The 21,644-nt window shown below is 41.4% G+C and overlaps 6 protein-coding genes and 2 non-coding genes across 10 annotated transcripts; 5 read left to right on the forward strand and 3 right to left on the reverse strand.

The window, feature by feature from the left end:
• The first annotated feature begins 2,197 nt into the window (after window positions 1–2,197).
• Trnat-agu lies at window positions 2,198–2,271 on the forward strand. The gene has a single exon. It is a non-coding gene; the product is annotated as a tRNA-Thr (tRNA).
• A 719-nt stretch (window positions 2,272–2,990) lies between these two features.
• LOC119551046 (tctex1 domain-containing protein 2) lies at window positions 2,991–7,027 on the reverse strand. 2 transcript variants are annotated; one of them, XM_037860156.1, is made up of 3 exons: window positions 4,557–4,665; window positions 3,489–3,821; window positions 2,991–3,413 (listed from the first exon to the last, which is right to left on the reverse strand). In XM_037860156.1, the coding sequence occupies exons 1-3, from the start codon at window positions 4,583–4,585 to the stop codon at window positions 3,248–3,250; spliced, it is 528 nt and encodes a 175-aa protein (XP_037716084.1). In that variant the 5' UTR covers window positions 4,586–4,665; the 3' UTR covers window positions 2,991–3,247. The 2 variants fall into 2 exon arrangements, with proteins under 2 accessions (XP_037716084.1, XP_037716085.1); XM_037860157.1 differs by lacking the exon at window positions 4,557–4,665 and adding an exon at window positions 6,916–7,027 and having other exon boundaries at window positions 3,215–3,413.
• Trnat-agu lies at window positions 3,028–3,101 on the forward strand. The gene has a single exon. It is a non-coding gene; the product is annotated as a tRNA-Thr (tRNA).
• An 823-nt stretch (window positions 7,028–7,850) lies between the features above and the next one.
• Window positions 7,851–10,231, reverse strand: LOC119550839 (protein late bloomer). The gene is made up of 5 exons (XM_037859805.1): window positions 10,099–10,231; window positions 9,168–9,335; window positions 8,949–9,101; window positions 8,104–8,286; window positions 7,851–8,044 (listed from the first exon to the last, which is right to left on the reverse strand). The coding sequence occupies exons 1-5, from the start codon at window positions 10,156–10,158 to the stop codon at window positions 7,973–7,975; spliced, it is 636 nt and encodes a 211-aa protein (XP_037715733.1). The 5' UTR covers window positions 10,159–10,231; the 3' UTR covers window positions 7,851–7,972.
• Window positions 10,232–11,120: 889 nt separating this feature from the next.
• On the forward strand, window positions 11,121–12,824 carry LOC119550608 (protein late bloomer). Its single transcript, XM_037859432.1, has 5 exons — window positions 11,121–11,232; window positions 11,302–11,475; window positions 11,543–11,695; window positions 12,262–12,459; window positions 12,526–12,824. The coding sequence occupies exons 1-5, from the start codon at window positions 11,173–11,175 to the stop codon at window positions 12,598–12,600; spliced, it is 660 nt and encodes a 219-aa protein (XP_037715360.1). The 5' UTR covers window positions 11,121–11,172; the 3' UTR covers window positions 12,601–12,824.
• Window positions 12,825–13,583: 759 nt separating this feature from the next.
• LOC119550526 (polypeptide N-acetylgalactosaminyltransferase 3) lies at window positions 13,584–17,984 on the forward strand. The gene is made up of 6 exons (XM_037859244.1): window positions 13,584–14,098; window positions 14,357–14,457; window positions 15,007–15,187; window positions 15,248–15,414; window positions 16,020–17,278; window positions 17,334–17,984. Exons 1-6 carry the CDS (start codon window positions 13,965–13,967, stop codon window positions 17,493–17,495), a joined length of 2,004 nt encoding a protein of 667 aa, XP_037715172.1. The 5' UTR covers window positions 13,584–13,964; the 3' UTR covers window positions 17,496–17,984.
• Window positions 17,985–18,018: 34 nt separating this feature from the next.
• Window positions 18,019–19,552, forward strand: LOC119550528 (protein late bloomer). The gene is made up of 4 exons (XM_037859248.1): window positions 18,019–18,163; window positions 18,220–18,393; window positions 18,455–18,814; window positions 18,881–19,552. Exons 1-4 carry the CDS (start codon window positions 18,104–18,106, stop codon window positions 19,037–19,039), a joined length of 753 nt encoding a protein of 250 aa, XP_037715176.1. The 5' UTR covers window positions 18,019–18,103; the 3' UTR covers window positions 19,040–19,552.
• LOC119550527 (protein late bloomer) lies at window positions 19,042–21,289 on the reverse strand. 2 transcript variants are annotated; one of them, XM_037859245.1, is made up of 6 exons: window positions 20,969–21,289; window positions 20,527–20,721; window positions 20,157–20,330; window positions 19,936–20,091; window positions 19,673–19,870; window positions 19,042–19,186 (listed from the first exon to the last, which is right to left on the reverse strand). In XM_037859245.1, exons 1-6 carry the CDS (start codon window positions 21,026–21,028, stop codon window positions 19,115–19,117), a joined length of 855 nt encoding a protein of 284 aa, XP_037715173.1. In that variant the 5' UTR covers window positions 21,029–21,289; the 3' UTR covers window positions 19,042–19,114. The 2 variants fall into 2 exon arrangements, with proteins under 2 accessions (XP_037715173.1, XP_037715174.1); XM_037859246.1 differs by lacking the exon at window positions 20,527–20,721.
• Between the last annotated feature and the right edge of the window lie 355 nt (window positions 21,290–21,644).

Raw genomic sequence — 21,644 nt, forward strand, 5'->3', positions numbered from 1 at the left:
GTCTTTCCCAAAAAAAAAACGAGGAAATCCGCACCACACACTCGGAAAAAGAGACTGGAGCTAAGCTGACTGCCTCGGGCTGAAGGCCAGCAGCCAAGGCTGAAATCCTTATCCTGCTCCAGCTTCAGCTCCTGCTCCGAATCCTATTCCAGCTCCACCTCCGTCCCCAGCTACTGCCCCCATATCCTTTTTGGAGGTTTTCGAAATGCGTAAAACTCAATTGCTGCGCATTTGACGCGGAGGTTGGCGATGTGGTGGGGTTTCAGAGTCCGGATCGACATGGGTCCCGGGGCTGAGTGAGATGCTAGATAACGCCGGGATTGAAGGAAAATAAGGGGCATGGTGAGGGGATTGTGAATGGTGAAAACGAATTTATTGGAGTCATGTGCTAATGCCAATGCCAAATTGCAAGGTTACAAGCGGTTAGAGGCTGGAAGCTATCGCCAATTTCACGACGAACATTTTGTACTCTGATAAAGTTTTAATAAGAAAAAGAAATATCGAAAAAGTTGTTTACATGTGTGAGAATCTAACTTTATTAAAAACACAACGTGTATCGAATTTATTAATTGCTCTCTTTATATTACAGAGCACCCAGCCTGCTATTCTTAGTACTTATCAAGTATATTGCCTATAATATATATATTGCCTATATAAAATATGTTTTTACAATGTTTCCTACCAAAGTCCTCACAACTTCGTTTGGAGATATCTTAGTACTCAACATAATGTGTACCTATGCATATTTAATGTGCTTGGCTATCAGGCTGTATCTCCGCCTATCTATATCAATAATACAGTTTAATAATAATCGATTAAACTAAATCATTTTTAAATTTTACAACAAAGCAGTAAAATATACTCTCCTTTTATTTAAAATGAAAAGCAAACTTTTGAATAACACAAAAATTAATAAATGAATAAAAAATTAATATAAATTTAAGTTATACACACATTTATTCGGTACATTTTACCTACAGATATACCCATTCGAGAAGAGTACGCCAACAGAGATGGAAACATGTAGATACACAGATACTGGCACCGGCACAGGACCCGGACACCGGACTGTTGGCTGTTGGCTGTTGGCTGTTACAAGGCTGAAACACAGGAAACGCATTAGATACGATACCTCTGCCCCATTCGCAGTTGTAGTTCGTGGGATTCCTTCCAAGGATGAGGATGGAGTTGGAGCTGGGTTGGCGCGATAAAAATCTACGTAAAATGATGCGGCAATTTGATGAGCAACTAAGTTCGGGCAATTAGTTTGTAAACGCTTGCCAGTTACTGTGCGTGTCCAGCTAAACTGTTGCTCGAAGGTGGGGCAGAGATACGGAACTATTTGTTAATGGGCTTAGGAAGGCCCGAAAAGTTTGCCGAGTGATTTATCTGCTGGGGAAATGGGGCTATCCGCAGGGAAGATACCGATACCGAATCTCTCTCGGATTGATTAGCAATTTTCCCCCCAATTTCCACACAATTCCCATTCACATGACCCCTGGCACCGGGATGACATTCGGTTCTAACGGAACCATGGATACTTAACAATCGCCAGCGGTTCGCTTTCGTGCTCTTGCTGCTCCACTGAACTCTTTGACAAGCCTCAGATGCGGAGAACAAAAAGAAATAACGCTCGCCGACTTGCTAATAAGCCGATTCCCGATTCCCGACCAACAGAAAAAAAAGGCAGGAAAGTAAAGGAACAGAACGGCACAGAAAAGTTGCCTTTGGGCTGCTCCCCAGCAATTTCCAAGATACATTTCGAGTGCCCAAGTTTGCTCTGCTCTTCGCAATGTGTGTGTGCGAGTTAACCGCAAAGTACAAATAATTTCCATTTGGCCAAAGCGGCGGCATTTGCATAATTCTCCAGCCCAGCCTCACAAAAGACAAACATGCCTGCCTGCCGGGCAGTATTTAAATAGCTGCCAGATACGTCTACTTATAAATACTTTTGTCGTCTCGACTCGACAAACGATACGGCACAAGTTGTAGATAAATATGGCATAGATTACACAACTAGTTCTGTGCCACAAGAAACTTTTCCCGCTCGCCGCAGCATTCATATGGATATCCGAGCATAAGTATCTATAAGCATAAGTATCCGAGTATCTGCAAACATGGCGCAGCGTTTATTTATGAATTTCTCAGCGGAGCTGCGGTAGCTCGAATGCGCCATTCTCACCGAGAAGCTTTCGAGGGCGCCGTGGCTTAGTTGGTTAAAGCGCCTGTCTAGTAAACAGGAGATCGTGAGTTCGAATCTCGCCGGGGCCTAACCCCTAGAAACGTTGATTCTGGGGTGTTTCTTTTTTTTCAATCATGGTTAACCACACCGTCAACCCCATTTAACCCTCTGTTGCCTAATGGTAACTCCAGTAACTGCTATTTTCATTGCTCTTAACGGCTGTTTATGGTTCCGCTTGCCAGATGACGCCTTGGAACCCATTAACGTGTTCCAATTGCTTCAATAATCATTAAAATATTGGCATGGCAGTTCACCATCCCCTCCCCAAATTATTTGCCTTAGAAAGAGCTTTTATAAAAAGCTCTACATGGGAACGGAAAGCTTCTCAAAACTAACATTAATTTGTAGATAAAGTAGATAAAATAAAAATTGTAAAACGGAAATATTAAATTGGGTACATGTTTTTAAGTTCAATAAACTTTATTGATTCCCAAAAAATACCAAGTTCTTATAAATAGTTTTTGTTCTTTCTTGGTTCCTTGCTAAGCTTTTAGCACAAATATTACGGTATAACACTTTTAGTACCGTAAATAATACTTTAAAGCTTTTTCTTACCGTTACGTAGAACTTCCGTATCTAAAGCTTTTCCGTAAGGCGGTTCCATAGGAATCTAATCAATCTAAATAGTTGCCTAGAACCCGTTCATATCATATCTCTCCCTCAATATCTTCGTCTTGAAACAACTGAACAAATATCAATTCCAAAATTATATTTAACGAACAGAATTTCTTTACGAAGTGGGAACTTTTGCCTAAGTTGGGTAGTTTAACGCCCGCTGTCACAACGGCGCCGTGGCTTAGTTGGTTAAAGCGCCTGTCTAGTAAACAGGAGATCGTGAGTTCGAATCTCGCCGGGGCCTACAGTCGAGGACAAGTCCAGTGTCCACTTTTTTTATCCAATGACTTTCTTTATTTTTCCATAACCTAATGCGTATTTGTGGGTCAACACCTAACTAAACCTAACAACAGTAATTAACAAGCAACAGGAAGTACAACTATTTCGCACCTAATCCTTATAGACCAGGTACAGCACCACGATCATGAAGTACGTAGGCCTCTCGAATACCAACTGGGTGAAGTTGTCCCGCTTCTCGTCCATCAGGTGGCACATGCGCTGGAAGACGCCCTGGTTCTGCTTCTCCACGATCGACAGCAGGCAGACGATGCGGTGGCTGTGGATATAGAGGGGGTATAGATTCTCTGGGGCTAAGTGATTATAACAGCGGAGAGGTGATCCCGCCACTTACCGCCTGTGGTTCAGCTTCTTGACCCGGTCGCGTATCTCGGCCGCCAGACCTTCGACCAGCTGCAGTGCTCGCCAAGAGTCGTAATTGCGGCTGAAGCGATCCCACAGCAGCCGCTCCTCGATGCAATCTTCGATGATCTTCTGGGCACGTTCCATATTGAAATTGGTGTGGAAGAACTTCCAGTCGTTCTTGGGCTTCTCCTTCCGCGGCTCCCCGCCCTCCCCGCCGGCGCTAGCCTCACCCTCCGGATTTTGGGCGGCCCTCCGCCGGCTCAACATCGACTCCGAGAGCAGGGCATTCATGCGGTTGGTGGTGCGCACCGATGCGGTTATCCTGCGGATGGTAATCATAAGACCTCACCGATTAATTTTTCGATGGAAATGATAATCGCGAGTCTTGTAACCTGAGAATAAAGTGATTTAGTATACCGTTTTCTGTGGTTCAAAATTTGTTGAGAGCTTTACCACACTTTAAAGTAAGTTACGAGTTTTTATAAGTTCGAAAAAGTTATTTTTATCGCAACAAATGTACCTTTTGATAATTTTAATGTGTTCCAAACTTTACCAATACCAGATATTACCTGTTACTGAAAGGGTTTATGTTATGTCCATGTAAGTATTCATTCTATGATTTTTGTATTAGTTAAATGTTTTTACTTAGAACTCGTAGTTAAGTAAAGTTATTTTTATCGTAGTGCAACAAATATACCTTTCGATCATTTAAATGTGTTCAGAAATTTACCAAGACCAGGTATAACCTGTTACTGAAAGGGTTTATCTTATGTTCATGTAAGTATTTAGCTTTTGTTTTCCGTATTAGTTAAAAGTTCTAACTCAGAATTCTTTGGTTTAGCGGTATTTCTGGATTTCACTAACTCTGTTTTTTAAATATTACATATAACTATAAAATTGTAAAAAAGTGGTCTCATATCACAGGGTATTTCAAATTTCATTTTTCGGTTAGGAACCTTTTTAAAGGTTTTTTCGGCTCCTTATTATATCACAACACTCTGACTTTCTTTGGCACTTGCGTCTCGAGGAACTGTGATTTCTGCCGGTCAATTCCTACCGCGTTTTCATGGTGGTCCAGGAGGTCATGGTGTTGCTTAAACCGATGGCCTGTCGATTTTTAGAGCTGCCTCTGCCAACCGGCAGCGGAAAACAAACACCGAGCGCTGCTATCTGCACACTGACAGGAGCCACATGCCGACACGAGTCCTGCCCATCAACAAGGCCTTTGGCCCCATGGAGTGAAGGGGTATCCACACATCGTCAAAAGTTCTTTGAAGCTTTGTTGGTTTAGGCCCGCTCTTCAGCGGAGTCTAGGGATGGCAAAGGCTGCTATGGTTTCCCCATAAATACAGTTCAATATCCTGCGGATAGCTCACGCTGCCATCGCCAACTTTGAGCTAGTCTTCGGCCTTCCGGCTTGCGTGCCGCTTATCATAAATCCACCGCCGGGGCGCTCCAATTGCAATCTGCCGGATGGCGGCGGAGACGTGGGTGTCATCGCCACCAGCCACTCGGCAGGATATTCCCTGGGTTTTGGGGCCCAGTCAAAGGCAAAGTGTTGCCATATGGACGTGTGCTGGCTGGGCTCTGAGTTCTGGGTTCTGGGGGCCTCGACGGCACGCGATTGCCCTCCGAAGTTGATGACTTCCCTGATTCGGTCTGCCCTGCGACACCTGGGCGCGGTCTTCGCGGCCAGGTGAGTGTCTTCGTCTTGGGCGCGAACTTTCAAGCACTTTGATTACTTTTTATCGCAAAAGTTTCCCTCGACGGCAGCGTATGCAAACTTCGCGATGGCGCTCAAAAAATTAATCTATCGGCATGCATCAGTAGGCGTATATATATGAAGTTATTAAATTGAAATAACTGTCAAGTCACGTGCATGAAGCGCGGAGTTGACGACTCCTCATTGCTTCCAAATGGGCGATACAAGTGGCCGGGAAATAAAGGGGAATTGAGCATTCGACGGCCGAGCACTTTGGGGTAGGGCATGATAGTCGGCGTTATTGCCAAAACAACAGCTCGAACGGCGCAGGGCACGAGAATAGGAACAGTATAGGAAGTTTGTGGTTGAAATTGGGTGCAACATTAAGATTAAGCCTTCAAAAATGTGTATAAGACTTGGAGGTCGTTTAAATTGGTTAAAATGTGTTAGGCACATATTTTTAAGATCCAAAATTATAGTTGCTTAATTGCGGACAAGCTACAATGGACGAATTAATACTGAACTGTTTACTTAAAAAGTGTAAGTTCTTCACAAAAATAAATATATCAATATATGTATAAGAATTCTAAAAACATTAAACATTTTGAACTAATAGCTTATAACAAAACTGTTAGCCATAACTTTGTACTATTATGTTAAAATTTAAAGTAATAAGACCATTATTTATTTATTTTTTTATATAGGTAAACCTAACTTACAGTGTAAAACTATGAGCTAACTTATAATTGCGTTAGCAATAATTATACACTCAAAAAAATCATTAATGCATGGAACTAAAAGCCACATTGCCACTAATGAAATGTATATTAAACAGGGTAACAATTAAGTTAATAATGGCTTAAAAATTAAGTTTAATTAAATGAAGTTTTAATATTATTCTTTATTTTAACATTTTTTCTGAATATAATAAATTATGTAAATAATAATTATAACAAGTAATATAAAAATGTAATTAAAGTAAGAGACTTTAATAATAGTTTTATTTACTATAAATCAGTCATTAATATTAAATTTTAGCGGAACTTTTTTCTTAATTAACATTTAATTAGCATTTGAGACTTTCAGAAACGTTTTATTATTGAGGTATTTCAAAATAATAATAATAATTACACATGTATTGAATACCATTTCACCAGCTTAAATATTGTTTATCTATATCTTTCAGGGTCAGAATCCTTTACCTCACACATTTCCAATACGAAAACTAAATAATATTTATGATAATCAAGCTAATAAGAAAAGTACAATTAAATACGAGCAGTGAGATTTTGATTAACGGCAGGTTAATACGGTAACTTCGTTTATACTAATTTCTCCTTAATTCTGATATTTATCTGCCCGCTGCACACAAATCCATTTCGGATTAGCCAATGATTTTCCCAACACGCATTCTTCTAACCACCGAAACGAGAACGCAGCACGAATCCCGAACCAGTAACCAGGTTACTAATATCAAAGTTTTTCCGACCCCTGCCAAATGTATGAGGGATTCGGAACGGAACAGGAACAGCAATATACTGGGCGGCTCACGTGTGCGTGGGTGAAAATTAAACACCAGCTAAACAAATTAAGCAATTTGTACCGCCCGTTCTCCACAAATTGGGCGGAAATCGAGGGGGTGGCAGTTCGGGGCGCGTTCGAACTCATTAGCACCTGGGTGCACGCGACCCGTGAAAATTTGCATAGAACTTACGCTTGCATGCGACTACTCATGGCGGCGTCTGAGTCTTAACCTATGCTTCACCGCCACCTGAGAATAGCTCAGGATGAATACTTTGGGAAAAGCAAAACTGCACGAATGAAACTCACAAATGAAACTGGCTAAAGTCTCCGGTTCCGGGAGCTCGGAAGCATAAAAGCGCAAGAGCCACGGCGAACTGGAGCCCGGAGAAAGGGGAATTGTAGAGAAAGGTGAAAGGGTTGAGCTGAGTGCGCCAACGAGGTGTACGCTTTGATGGTGATTGGCTCACGACCCAAAAGGTGGGTCGAAATGGGGGGTGTGCAGTGGGAGGACATCATGTCACTCGTTAGCTCCGCTCGGCTGCGATTTGATTTGAGTTAGCATGTCTAAGGACAACTCAGCGGCAATTTTCGGCCCGGGGGAACAAGCAAATGTGTGCCAATGTATTCTAAATTGTGTTTATTTTGAGTAATTTGCCATCCACCGAAGGCATATCTCGCCTGCACACACACATCGCCTGACTCCGGCAGACAGTTTGGCAATTAAAATTTTAGGTTGCCAACTGTCGACGCGCCGCATGCAAACCAAATAGTTTCTAAATACGTAGAAAGCGCGAAAAGAGATGGATTGCAGGATGCACAGTGAGAAAAGATCGAACACAAAATATTTTAAAAGCCAAAGGATCGGAAAGCAGGTCTTGTCTAGAATCTTTCTTCTATCTTTTGATATCCTACGTCGAGATTCTCGACTCTCTATAATCCCGACTTACAATTACATGGTTTAGATACACTATTAAATTTCAAATATATCCACGTTTTTTATATTCTTAAAGATGCTGAAAAAAAATATATATAAATAAAAGAGGTCTTCCACACTGATCACCTGTAATACTTGAATACCCTAATATAAATTAAAAGTCATATGCAATTCCACTATATATAGGTACAGATTTATTACCTAAGCCTATCTCAACAGTAATTTCATTTTTTAAGTATCAAGAGATTGGATCACAACACTCGAATAACAAGTATATACAAATATTTAACTATTTATATGCTCTTAAGATTCTTTAATATGCACAGCGGCGCCTTTCATTCCTGAAATACACTCCCAAAATGGTGGTAAAAGTAAAGGCACCGATCTGTAATACAATAAGTCAAATAAAACAAATGGATGTCAAAAATAAAAGTCAAAGCTCACCTCTATGACCATCAGCATCCAGCCAACCATTTTGGGTCCTTTCAGAACCTGTTCGTGATGGGACTCCAATTTCAACAGACAGCCCTCTTTATAGGGGGTATCATTTTTGTCAAAACAGCTGCTAGGAACGGTTATAGCGGCGTCACCGTAATCCTTTAGTTTGTAAATGCCACAGCATTGCAACTGAAATCACAGACAAAAATGTTTACATGGGATGTGATATTTTATTCTTTGTATTCTTCTTAGAACATTACCTACATACATCCGAAAAATATTTTACCATTTTCCTTAAACAACTTAAAGTTCTGTAGTTGATGACCTCAACAAATAAATGCGTAATAATTGAAAGTAAATTGAAACTTTCTTAGAAAGCTAAAGCATCATAAGAATCTGCATGTTCAATCGGAATCTTGAGATGTTATAGTTTCGGAAATGACGACGTTTGTACGGACGAAAAGGCAGGCCAATTCTGATAACCCATCACGGTATATAGGTTCCAACATTTTATATTTATACCTTTGCAGAGGGTGTAATGATTTCAGTCAGAGACTTACAACGCAGTGAAGGAGACGTTTCCGACCCCATAAAGAATATGTATTCTTATCAGCACCATGTCCGTCTGTCCGTTTCTACGCGAACTAGTCCCTTAGTTTTAAAGCTATCGGGATGAAACCAGATCGGAACGAGTCAGATCGGAGAACTATATCCTATAGCTCCCATAGAAATTATTGGAAAAATAACACAAAACATTTTTGTTTAATTATTGGAAATGATGTAACTAACATTGACTATTTCATATAACTTCATGGGTACATAACTTCCTTTCCGGTTTAATATGCTCTTACCTGTGTTTGGTATTCAGCCATGGCATCAAAGGTATTCGTCTGCTTTGCAAAGGTCTTCTGTAATTTTGTGAGGGAGGCCTCGTCGAAGTGCATGCGAAAAACAAACAAAAGGACTATCGAGATGATCATCATAACCAGCATCGAGGTTGCGTACTGAATTTTGTAAAAAAAAATTGATTTAACAAGTTGTTTATAAACATATTAATAAAGGTAACTTACCGCCCAGGTTATACATATGCTCTCCTTAACAGCTCCAAAACAGCCGAAGAAGGACAACAAGAATACGATCGAACCGACTGCAATATATATGGCCAGAATCAGTTGCTCCTTTGGATCTATTTCCTGAATTGCGATTACATTGATCACAACTGTTGCAATTCCCAGGACCTAAAAATCATATCCCGACTGGTTAACATTGTAATAAAAATAAAAAAATGACCACACCCGTTGATTATATTTACAAATATTCACAGACACCGAAAGTCATTAATCATTCAAACCAAATCCGTTTGCTTTGATAACGATTATTAACGCAACTGTTATGACTCACAAAGTAGGTTAAATTAAGTAAGTTAGAAGCTTTATTAACGCCCTACAAATAGTTCTTCATGCTATCAAAAAATCGTCTAAGTCAATTCGACTTTGTATTGTCTCTCGAAATAAAAATAATTTAATTTGAAAATGAAATATTTCATGCATTTCTTCATGCTATTAACAAAACTATCTAAATCAATACAATCTTGTATTGCTTTAAGAAATTAAAAACAGGGCATACACTTTAAAAGTAATTGATAATTCGAGGTGCATTTTTTATATTTTTTTAACTTTCTTTACTAAAAATAATAGAATATTCTTTTTTATTTGATAAATAGCAGCAACACTCCAAATCTCTATAATGATACACATAAAATTCACAATATTAGCTTTTTTACCAATAACGATCTTCACTTTAAGCATATTTTTTTTACACTATTACTGTATTGTCACAGATTTTTATTAAACACACGTTTATTTTAACGGATGTTTGATTTGGCGGAAGGGTAAAATAGTTTAAATTCACCATTATAGACACAAAAACAACAGAGGTAGCCAAGATTACGAAAACTTCTTCGCAGCAGTTAAATTAAATTTTTAGTTTATCATCACTCACCGCACAAAGAAAATTGAACAGGAATGCCAGGTATCTAATCATCAACGGCGACCAAGCCATGGTGAACACAAAATTTCGGTAAACGCGTGCTCTATTTTCAGTAAGTTACTAGCTTTGATTCCGGTGCTTACTCCTGGAAGGTTATTGCAGTACTAAATAGTAGAACAAATACGATCGTCGATTGAGTCTCGCTTGCTGTGGCAATCAACTGTGAGAATACACTGAAAATATGATTGTGCTGGCTATAAATAAAGCATGATAAAATAAAAAACATGCAAATTAAATCGACTTACATTTTTTTTTAAACGATTATGTTCGAAATTCCTTTACGGCGTTGAAATTTATTTTTTTAAAAATGATATAATATGTTTTTATTGAGTGATCAATATTGCAGTCATGTGGCAAATGCGAATACTTAGAAATAATTTTTTTATCCCCAATAAGAGGCAGTGCTCCCAACTGATTCACAATGAGATCAAATATGCCTCACTTTCTTGGGAAATCCTCAATGACCATGAAAATTACAGACCCAGGTGCCCCATTTATCTGATAAGTTTGGAAGTTCTCACCTAAAAATGATCTTTATAGCATTTTCAAGCGTTTGCTTTAGATTCGACGTTTTTGTTTGAAAGATAGTGGTTTTATTTGTAAATCCCTAGGAAAATATAACTAATACTTTGTTTTCGGTATGAATAATTCAACTTAAACCACAAGTATGTGTATTCGTATCCCCCTTACTCGTATTTACATATTTTTCTCATGCTGTTTGCTAAGAAAGTCCACTTTAATCAGACTTCCAGACACTCCCGCTCATTGTTTTGATGGTGTAAACAAATATGGAGCGTATTCCTGTGCTCAAGTGCTTATCAAATAGAATAATTGGGCAAGGTGGTTGGTCTCTCTCTTGATAATTCAGAGCCCAGCTGTTTGGGGAGCGCCTTATCAGGCCGGTTGATAACTTTAAGCCTCATTGGAATACGGCGTGAGGTGTTTGGTTTTGGGCGCTACCTTTCAGTTGATTTCCGATAGCGAGCGTGGGCAAAACTAACAACCTAGACCTAGTAAAATAGCAATATGAGTTGCGGCACCAAGACACTGAAGGTGTCCTCCTTCGTTTTGGACTTTCTGTGCTGTGTGAGTTGTTATCGCCAAATCCCCAACTGATAGTGCCTGTATTTCATATAGACGTTCTCTCACTCTCAGGTGTTGGCGGCCCTGACCATCTCGGCATGTTCCTATGCCCTGATAACTTTTAGCCACAGCATGGCCATCCGAGTGCCCTGCATTTTAGGTATAGTCCTGGGAGCTCTACTCTTTTTTAGTACGATCTTTGGTTGTATTGCCGCTCTGAGAGAGAACATCCGCATGACATGGATCGTGAGTATTGCGTACCGTCCCAGCTGACCGTGAATATTATAAGAAAACTTATTATATCGCCCAAAAGTATGCTGTGGTTATGCTAGCCCTGATTTTCGGACAGATCACTGTGATCTTCGCCCAACCCATAAACTTTGAACTGCTGGCCAACGAGACGATATACGACGCCTGGCAGGGACAGCTTTATCATCGAGGCAGTATGTCTTACTATGAGATCAAGGTGAGTTTTGGAGGGACAGTGATATATAGAAAGGGATTTTTAAAAAGACTTCACCCCAAAAAACAAACAGAAATTTAAGATTTCAAGCCGGTTGCATTAAAAGTATACCAGAGGCAGTATTGAAATAAAAGTATACATGGATTCAAGACAATTCTATATTAAAGATTCTAGAACTTGGATTAGTGGTATTATATTTAATTCAATTAATTTAAATGTAATACCTTGAAAGATATTAATTGAATACTCATCCTTTCGACGCCATATGGATATTCAATAATGTAGAATTAATATAACAATAGTTGCATTTTTATGACTATTTTCTTTGTGTATTACTATTTTAATAAAATGACCGGGGCATGATATATGTATATATCTAAACGAATTTCGTCCGATTAGAACTCTGTGTCACACTAAGTTTAAATAAAAAAATTTTCTTTTTCACGGGAATGGAATAAAAGAAAATGATATCAATAAGCTTTTAAGGCATTTTATCGGAATTAATTTGCAAGTATGTTATCTTTATTGACATAAATATTAACCTATGTATGTATATGTATATTATTTAGTATCACTGCTGTGGACAGACAGGTCCCACAGACTATCCGGATAGTGGTCTTCGAGTTCCGCAGAGCTGCTACTTCAACCAGAACGCGACTGTGGCAACGGATCTCTATACCATTGGCTGTGATCAAAATCTGGCGAAAGCCTTCATCAAGGGAACCCGTTGGGAAAGGATCAGTGACTGGTCTGTTGTGGGTGTGGAGGTAAATATAATATACTCACTTTCGATTAAATGCGATCATTGAACCTAAATTCCCACTTTTTACCAGATACTCACCGTTATTATCGCCGGTCTTCTGGCCATAACCTTACAGAATGCGCAGCGTCGTCGTCTTTATCGATAGAATCCGGTCTTTAAAACATCTGCCAACAGTATTAAAAGCTGTGCGAATATTCATAGTAAAAGTGTTCCTAAATCTGTAAATAGTGAAAATCGCTTTGGGTTCGTTAATGCTTTTAGGGTCACCAAAAGATTACTCCTGTAGAACAATTTAATTTCTGTATTTAAAAAATTTAAAAAAAAAAACGAAATTATTATCATTTAATATATGGACACACCCTTCTCAAATGCTAACAATATGTTTATTTCTAGTATACCTGAGCACACCAACGCACAATTGAAGAACAATATTGTATTTTATCAAATCGACATTTTTCAGAATTTTTGATTTATTGATTAATTTCTAAACTAATTTTAAAATCAACATTCATATATTTCTAAGCAAAAAGCAAAGCTTTAAAGATCAAAACATTCTCGCGATTTAAACTAAATCATTCCTAAATAATAATGTCGTTACTTTAATTGAAGAAAGTTAATATTGTTTTTTATCAACGAAAAATAGTTTGTACCTTAGAAGATCTGATTTTTTGGGCGCGGAGGTTGGAGTAGTGAAATTGAATAAAAAACCTGCTTGGCATGAGCATTTCTTTAAGTTAAACTTATTCAACTCACCAAATTTCGATAACAATGCGCGGCGATAACTTTAATTTTCACCACACATAATGAGCAAATGAAAACAGCTGACTGCAACTGCTCCACGACAGTGCTGGCAAATTTTGACCATAAAATAGCTAAAAGCTAAAAAGCTAGAAAGCAAACAAAAATAAATATTTTTACAAAATATGAGGTATAATAAAGACTGTATTTTTTCTAAAAAATGTATTCTACTCTTGTTCTTAAACACATTGATTTAGGCCAGAAATACAAACTTTAAAAATATAACTAATATCTAGGCATCCTAACAAAATAGGATCTAAGATCTGTCAAAAGAATAGCTAGATCATCAACATTGCCTCGCTAGTTCCGCTCAGCACAACTGGTTCCGTGGATTGTTGTTAGAAATGCTGGTGAAAGCAGTAGAATGAAATGTTTTGGCCGTATTTGCACAAGTGCTGAGTAAACGAGTGACCGCCGAACAAGCGCCATGTATTCATAAGCACCTGAAGCGCACCTGCAAATCGGAATTTAAAGCGGACCCGGGGCAGAAGCGCCGCCTTTCCTCGGCGAACCTACCGTCGTCTTCGGTTTGGATTGGATTTGAACTGAGTCGGTGACTAAAACGGTCGGACAACAACAGTAGCTTGATTAGTTGGCAGTAAACAGAGCTGGCGATCGCATCGCCACCGGTCATTCACACCACCACACCACCGTTTTGGCCAGAAGCAGTTCCAACTACAAGCTACATACCAACTTCAGTGGGCCTTCGAGATGGGTCTGCGGTTCCAGCAGCTGAAGAAGCTATGGCTCCTCTACCTCTTCCTGCTCTTCTTCGCCTTCTTCATGTTCGCCATCAGCATCAACCTCTATGTGACCAGCATCCAGGGCTCGGATACGGAGATGCGGTACGTAATTAGCTCACTAGGACATACCCCATTAGCATTGCACAACTTCCCTTCGGGGCCTGAGTTGCCAAATGCAAGTGTTCCACTCGAGTGCCTCGTTTCGATTGCGGAGGCACTTTGCATTTGATTTGGGTCTCTTGTTTGTTTGGCCATCGCTTCGCGTGATTCGACGAGGCCCATTGTAAACGCTATGTTTTAATACCATTGTCACATCATCCTCCATATGGCTCTTGTGGATCACGCCGATTTCCCGCACAGTCATCCGAAACCGCCGCCCAAGCGCCGCTCCCTCTGGCCCCGCAAAAACATCGTGGCCCACTACATTGGCAAGGGAGACATCTTCGGCAACATGACTGCAGGTGAGTGAGACGGTTCCACTTGATCACCATCAGCTGAGGTGCTTTATTTGGGCAATAAAATGATTTATTACCTTTGGCGCTGCCTTAGAGATCAATGAATCACCTGAGGTTCTTTATTTTAGTGCCATTACATTATATTACTGACCTAGATTATGCTTTTTGCACCCGTTTGTCTATATCTTATGCGCTTTATACTTTAACGTTAAAAAAAACATTTTTTTTGAGAATATGTACATTACCTTTCAATGTTTACAATCATTTCTTAATTATGATAATTAAAATAAAATCATAAGACCTATAGCTTTAAAGATCTGATAGCCGAGAGATTTGGTGTACCTTTTTGGGATACTACAATTAGAAAATTAACTCTTAAGACCGGAATAGATACGTTTAATTTGATAAATACTTTCCAATTCACAATGACCAGTAGCTAATGATGTCGGTGAACCCAAGGTGCACCTTTGAGTAATCTCCGATGGAAAATAACTTAAAAAGAGTTTCCCACAAATGACACAACGTCGAAATGCATTAATATCCACTCGCTTGCAGACGATTACAACATCAACCTGTTCCAGCCCATCAACGGAGAAGGTGCCGATGGGCGACCTGTTGTGGTGCCGCCACGCGATCGCTTTCGCATGCAGCGCTTCTTCCGGCTGAACAGCTTCAACCTGCTGGCCAGCGATCGCATCCCTCTGAACCGCACCCTCAAGGACTACCGCACCCCGGAGTAGGTAGAATATCTAATATTTGTTGAATTCCTGTCTCACGGATTTATCTTGCCTTACAGATGCCGTGACAAGAAATACGCCAGCGATCTGCCCAGCACTTCGGTGATAATAGTCTTTCACAACGAGGCCTGGTCCGTACTCCTGCGCACCATCACCAGTGTCATCAACCGATCGCCACGCCACCTGCTAAAGGAAATTATCCTAGTCGACGATGCCAGCGATCGATGTAAGTTAGCCATGTTTAGGATTATCTTTTTAAGTCCGAACTATCCTACCTAGTTTACCATCTCATGAGCTCTACCTTAATTTCCTTTTTACTATTTTAGTGCTGCATTACTATCTTAGTGCTGCTTAAATCAGCAGAGGTCCGCTCTACCTTTCATAGTATGGTATTGGGATGAATTAAAGATCCAAAACGTCTATTATTTCGTTGTTAAATTTTTTCCAAAAAACAAATATGACGAAATAGAAAACAAAATGAATTGTGTATTTAGTTTGAAACATAGTAATGATGATACATAATATAATTTTCTTATCTTTAATATGGAAGGCAAAATGGTATCAGTAATGTAGCGTGCTAAACAAATGTTGTGATTGAATCACGTGTTGATTCATGCAAAGATTAATTGATAAATGTAACTGATCTGTTGTTATCCTCAGTATTTAATTTAATAAGAACGATATGTGGTGTTCCCATGCTTAAAAATTCGGACTTTAGACTTCAAAACTTAAAGGCAATACTGCAAACATCCTTTTTTTAATTTATTTTATTCATTATTGGATATATTCCCAATCTAATTCAGTACTAATTGGCCTATTTTCTCCCAAAAGCTTATTTAAAGCGCCAGCTGGAGAGCTACGTGAAAGTTCTCTCGGTGCCCACGAAGATCATGCGGATGAAGAAGCGCAGTGGCTTGGTGCCTGCCCGACTCATGGGCGCAGAGCAGGCTCGCGGAGACGTGCTGACCTTTCTGGATGCCCACTGCGAGTGCTCGAGGGGATGGCTGGAACCACTCCTCTCCCGCATCAAGGAATCACGCAAGGTGGTCATCTGCCCGGTAATCGACATCATATCCGACGACAACTTCAGCTACACAAAGACATTCGAGAACCACTGGGGAGCGTTCAACTGGCAACTGAGTTTCCGGTGGTTCTCCTCGGACCGTAAACGCCAGGCGACAAACACCAGCTCCAAGGACAACACTGCTCCAATAGCCACGCCCGGAATGGCCGGTGGACTGTTCGCCATCGATCGCAAGTACTTCTACGAAATGGGATCCTACGACGCCAACATGCGTGTCTGGGGCGGCGAAAATGTAGAGATGTCCTTCCGCATTTGGCAGTGCGGTGGTCGCGTGGAGATCAGTCCCTGCTCTCACGTCGGCCATGTGTTCCGCAGCAGCACACCATATACGTTTCCCGGCGGCATGAGCGAAGTGCTCACAGATAATTTGGCGAGGGCAGCTACCGTGTGGATGGACGACTGGCAGTACTTTGTAATGCTCTACACATCCGGACTGTCGCTGGGGGCCAAGGAAAAGGTAAATGTGACGGATCGCGTGGCGCTAAGGGAAAGGCTCCAGTGCAAACCCTTCTCCTGGTACCTGGAAAACATTTGGCCGGAGCACTTCTTCCCGGCCCCCGATCGCTTCTTCGGCAAGATCATCTGGCTGGACGGGGAGACGGAGTGCGCCCAGGCCTACAGCAAGCACATGAAAAACCTTCCAGGTCGCGCTTTGTCAAGGGAGTGGAAGCGCGCGTTCGAGGAGATTGAAAGCAAGGCGGAGGAGTTTCTGGCGCTAATCGATCTGGAGCGGGACAAGTGCCTGCGGCCCCTCAAAGAAGACGTGCCACGCTCCTCGCTCTCCCCGGTGACCGTTGGTGACTGCACATCCCACGCCCAAACGATGGACATGTTCGTGATAACCCCGAAGGGCCAGATCATGACCAACGACAACGTATGCTTAACCTACCGACAACCAAAGCTGGGCGTGATCAAGATGCTGAAGAACCGCAATGCCACCACCTCGAACGTGATGCTGACGCAGTGCGCTTCCGACTCCAGTCAATTATGGACCTACGACATGGATGTAAGTTGCTTACTATTACGATAATATCATTGTTATAACTACCTTTCATCGACAGACCCAACAAATCTCGCACAGGGACACAAAACTGTGCCTAACGCTCAAATCGGCCACCAATTCGCGCCTTCAGAAGGTCGAGAAGGTAGTGCTCAGTATGGAGTGCGACTTCAAGGACATCACCCAGAAGTGGGGTTTCGTACCACTGCCATGGCGCATGTAGATTAAAGGGTGCCAAGCCAGTGCCAGGACATTATATCCAATAACCCTGCCAGCAACTCTTTAACGCAATGTGATATTTATTGAAATTGTTTAACGAAATTCACTCGTTGATTTGTTTTTGTAAACAAGTAACCAACCCACAAGCACACAAACACCAGACTAACAGCCTGATTCCACTGATACGTTTTCTATTCTAACCGCATGAATCCAAAATTGATCTTGTGTAATGATGGAGAAACATGTTCCAGTCGAATCAGGCTTCACCAATCAATACACCGATACAGACCCACATGAATTGTTTTTAAAACACTAACCGAATGCGTGGAAGAGCTTTTCTCCCGCCATGCATTGCGACTCTATAGATCTAGATAGCATGGTACAATGCTATATCTACGTCATATTTATTAAGCAAGTCTTAGGTAATTTTTAGCTGTACTTACTACCTTCGAAATTACTTTTTTATATCACTTGAATAAAGCAACAGAAAGTAGAAAGTGTCGCTGCAATCTGTTTCTCTTTCGATGGCTGCTTATCGCTGGCCCCTGGGAAAGGTCGCGATGCAATTGCTTTAAATTTGGCGCATCTTCCGCCGATTGCAGCACTCTCGCGATGAACGGCTGCTATAACACAATAAAATACACGGGCCTGCTCTCCAATCTGCTCTATATGGTAAGCCTGAATCTTGGTTCTTGTTACTGAAAGGTTAATAATCTTTGGACTTTCAGCTTTTGGGCATAGGAGTGATGTCTGGAGCAGGATTGGGGCTGCAAGTGGCGGAGCCCAACACGCCGGAACACACGTACTTTGTTAAGAGTCTGGTGCTGGGCGGAACCATCTGCATGATCGTGATGTTCGGATGCTATGGCATGGTCTGCAACTTGCTCTGCGTCAATTTGATTGTAAGAGAAACCTTGCATTGGATACCCAACCGTATTGCTGAGTGAATTTCTATATCCACAGTTCACAATGTTCATACTGATTGCCCTGGCAATGGAATACCTTCAGCTGCACCACTACCACACTCCGTCCCTCAAGAGCTCGGGTGGCGCCTGGCAGCAGCTGGAACTGGCATGGCATGGTCTGGACAGAGATCCGGAGCTGATGCACCAGTACGAGGCCTCGCGGCACTGCTGCGGCTACAACGGCGCCGACGATTACAAGCGCCTGCATCTGCTGGTGCCGGCGAGCTGTTATCAGGCCAGTGCCAACGACACCGACCAGCAGATCTACCCAAGCGGCTGCTTGGAGACGCTCAACCATAGCCAGCGGTACATACAGCAGCGCGATAAGCTGTACATGTGGGCCATCGTTGGCCTTGAGGTGGGCAATTGACTTGGGGCTGCAGTTTCTCGAATCTCGAATAACTCTCGACCTTCTCGTCCGCAGATCTTCATACTGCTGCAAACGGTGGCACTCAGTGTGCTGCTCTTCAAGCTGCGGCAGCGGCAGCGAATCGCTCGCAGACAGGTGCCACCAGGTGTGCGGCGGGAACCGCGTTCCAACCATGTGTCCGCATCACGAGCCCAGCTACTCCACGACGCCTGATCTAAGATCTTATCAAATGTGCTTGTTTATTGTACAGCCAAGTGGCAAATGCTTATGTATAAATGTCATGTGTGATCAGTAGGTGTAAAGACGGGTCTTGCTGGTCAACTGGCAGCATAAGGTGATGCCCAAGATGATGCCCACGACCTGTAATGGAGGAAGGAATGTATTAAGATTCATTCTAGATCTATCAGCAATACAATTATTTTTTACTACAAAAATTTCTTTAAATGTTGACAGCTTAACAGATTTGGTTACCTATTCTCGGATATTAGTAGACGTCGGAATTGTGCATTTTTTTTAACGGTTTTAATAGATTTGCTTATAAAATCATTATTAATATAAAGCATAATCTAAATTTGGTTTTGTAAAATTTATATTCATATAAAAGCAGTCTAGATATTAGTATCAAAAGTGAGTTGAAAATGTAGGCAAATTATATAAACCTACTATCTTAGGCAAATCTTCTAATAGTCGAAATATGATAATGATACAGTTAAGTTAAAAAACTGGTTTTCTTAAACTGGCAAGGGCGTCCGGATTTTTTAAAAATATGTATTCTATGTTTTATGATATATAAAAAAAGTGATAATTACAGTGCCATCAGGTTTAAGAACGTGATGGTTCACTCACCTCGTAACAAAAAAGTCCGATGTGGGCCCACTTCTCGTACCGGTAGATCTTCAGGTATGCTTTCTGCACGGCATCCATGCAGCCATTCCCATAAGGCAACAGGGCGTGGATCCCGTCCTTGTTGTGGTAGCAGCTGCGCGGTATCTCCATCTTGAGGTTCTTGTAATCCAAGGGGCCCTCGTCGCCACAGCACTCGTACTGGAAGATGAAAAATAAAGGATTTAAAGGACCGCCGCCGGGACCATAACCGAACAGGGACCCACCTCCTGCTGCAAATGCTTCATGGATCCCGGATGAGCCAGCTCCTTCATCCAGAGATCCATCACGTACACCTCAGTGTCATCCAGCTGCTTGGCCTCGTTGTGGCGGGACACTTTCCAGATGTGCAAGACTATCAGAATCAGCAGCACACTTAGGTTCTACAACCAAGGCATCCCCTGTAGTTCCCATTAATCGACAAATCATCTGTTCTTTGGCTACTCACCACCACCATCACCTTAATGGAACCGAGGATGGCGCCCATGCAACCGATCAATCCGGCCAGGATCAGGGCACCTGCCATGCCCAGTTGCACGTACTTATCGATATGCTCCGTGGAGCCATCGTTGTACTTATCCAGCTCATAGACTCCGGCCAGGGCCGCCAGGATCCCAACGATCTGAATGGGTAGTAAAATTATGAATTATGCCTGCGCACATTAAGCGTTTGTTAATGGCCCATGAAATGGGCAAACAAAATCTTCAGAGACAAACTTTCGTCTCGTGGCCGACGTCATCGGAACAACCAAAATAAAAACAAAACTGGCGTAAAAATAAATTAAATTACTTTGGGCTTTATTTTTAAATGGCACATACACAGTTTCCTTTCTTGTTGCTGTCGTTTCGATTGTGCCGAAAATTCGGCTGCCCAAGAAAAGTGCGGGGAATGAAAACGAGAGCCGAGTGACATCTTGTCTGGTGGAAATGGAAATTTTGATTGGGATTTGTTGGCTGCCAAATTGGCCTGCTACTCGGACACCGTACAGAAATTACGATCGGCAATGAAAAATTCTACAAGAATGTAAAACACTTAATGATCTTGCTTTGACAGGCTGCAAGCGATTTGAGATTTCCATGAGCAACTGTCGCCATTACTCATACGCAGTGTGTTACTCATGAGTTGCAAGTGACAACTGTTGCATTGACATCATCTACAATGAGTGCCCGACCTTTGATTTGTGTTTTCCAGGATGGATCATGGAAAGTTTATGGTGCGGTATGAGTAATAGCACTTGTACCTCCAGTATAAATCCCTTACCAAGGTGATTGTACTGAAGACAACCGAAGTCCATTGCAAGCACACGCGAATCGTAGGCATTTTCCTATTTGCATAAGCAATACTTTTCTATATTTTATCACTTTTGTTCAACACTCGTGCGAGCAGCGACTCCAGGCAGCGGACGCGTTTCCCGGGAAAATTCGCTTTCCACTCTCGACCGACTGTGCGTGGCGGTGACCGAACCGTTAGTGCCGTCGGATCGGGCCAAAATAAAGCGAAACACGAAAAAAGCGCTAAGAAGCTGCGAACTGTTTACAAATCCGCCGAGTGGCCGTCCGTATCCGTGTCCGTCTCGGTCGCCGTTTCGGCGCTTTGTGTGTCGGTCATTACTCAGGAGACCGGCGTTCACCAGATCTCATGGGTGCCCCGCGTCTTCCCTACACACGAAAAAATTACTATTAGACTTTCTACAATGATTTAAAAGCCTTTTCTATTTCTGTAATGACTTTTTTTTTGTAGAAACATCAGATTTTTTTTACGTTTTAAATTTAAAGTAAGCCAAAACTAACGAAATTGAAGGTTACAATCGAACTACTCCATAATTTAACTTCCATTAGACAACAAAATATTTCATTGAAATTATATTTTTACCAAAAAGGATATTTTAAAGATCTTTTAATGTTATACTTGTGATTTCATACCATAACTAGCACTT

The sequence above is a fragment of the Drosophila subpulchrella genome, chromosome 2R (assembly GCF_014743375.2).
Source record: "Drosophila subpulchrella strain 33 F10 #4 breed RU33 chromosome 2R, RU_Dsub_v1.1 Primary Assembly, whole genome shotgun sequence".
Lineage (NCBI taxonomy): Eukaryota > Metazoa > Arthropoda > Insecta > Diptera > Drosophilidae > Drosophila > Drosophila subpulchrella.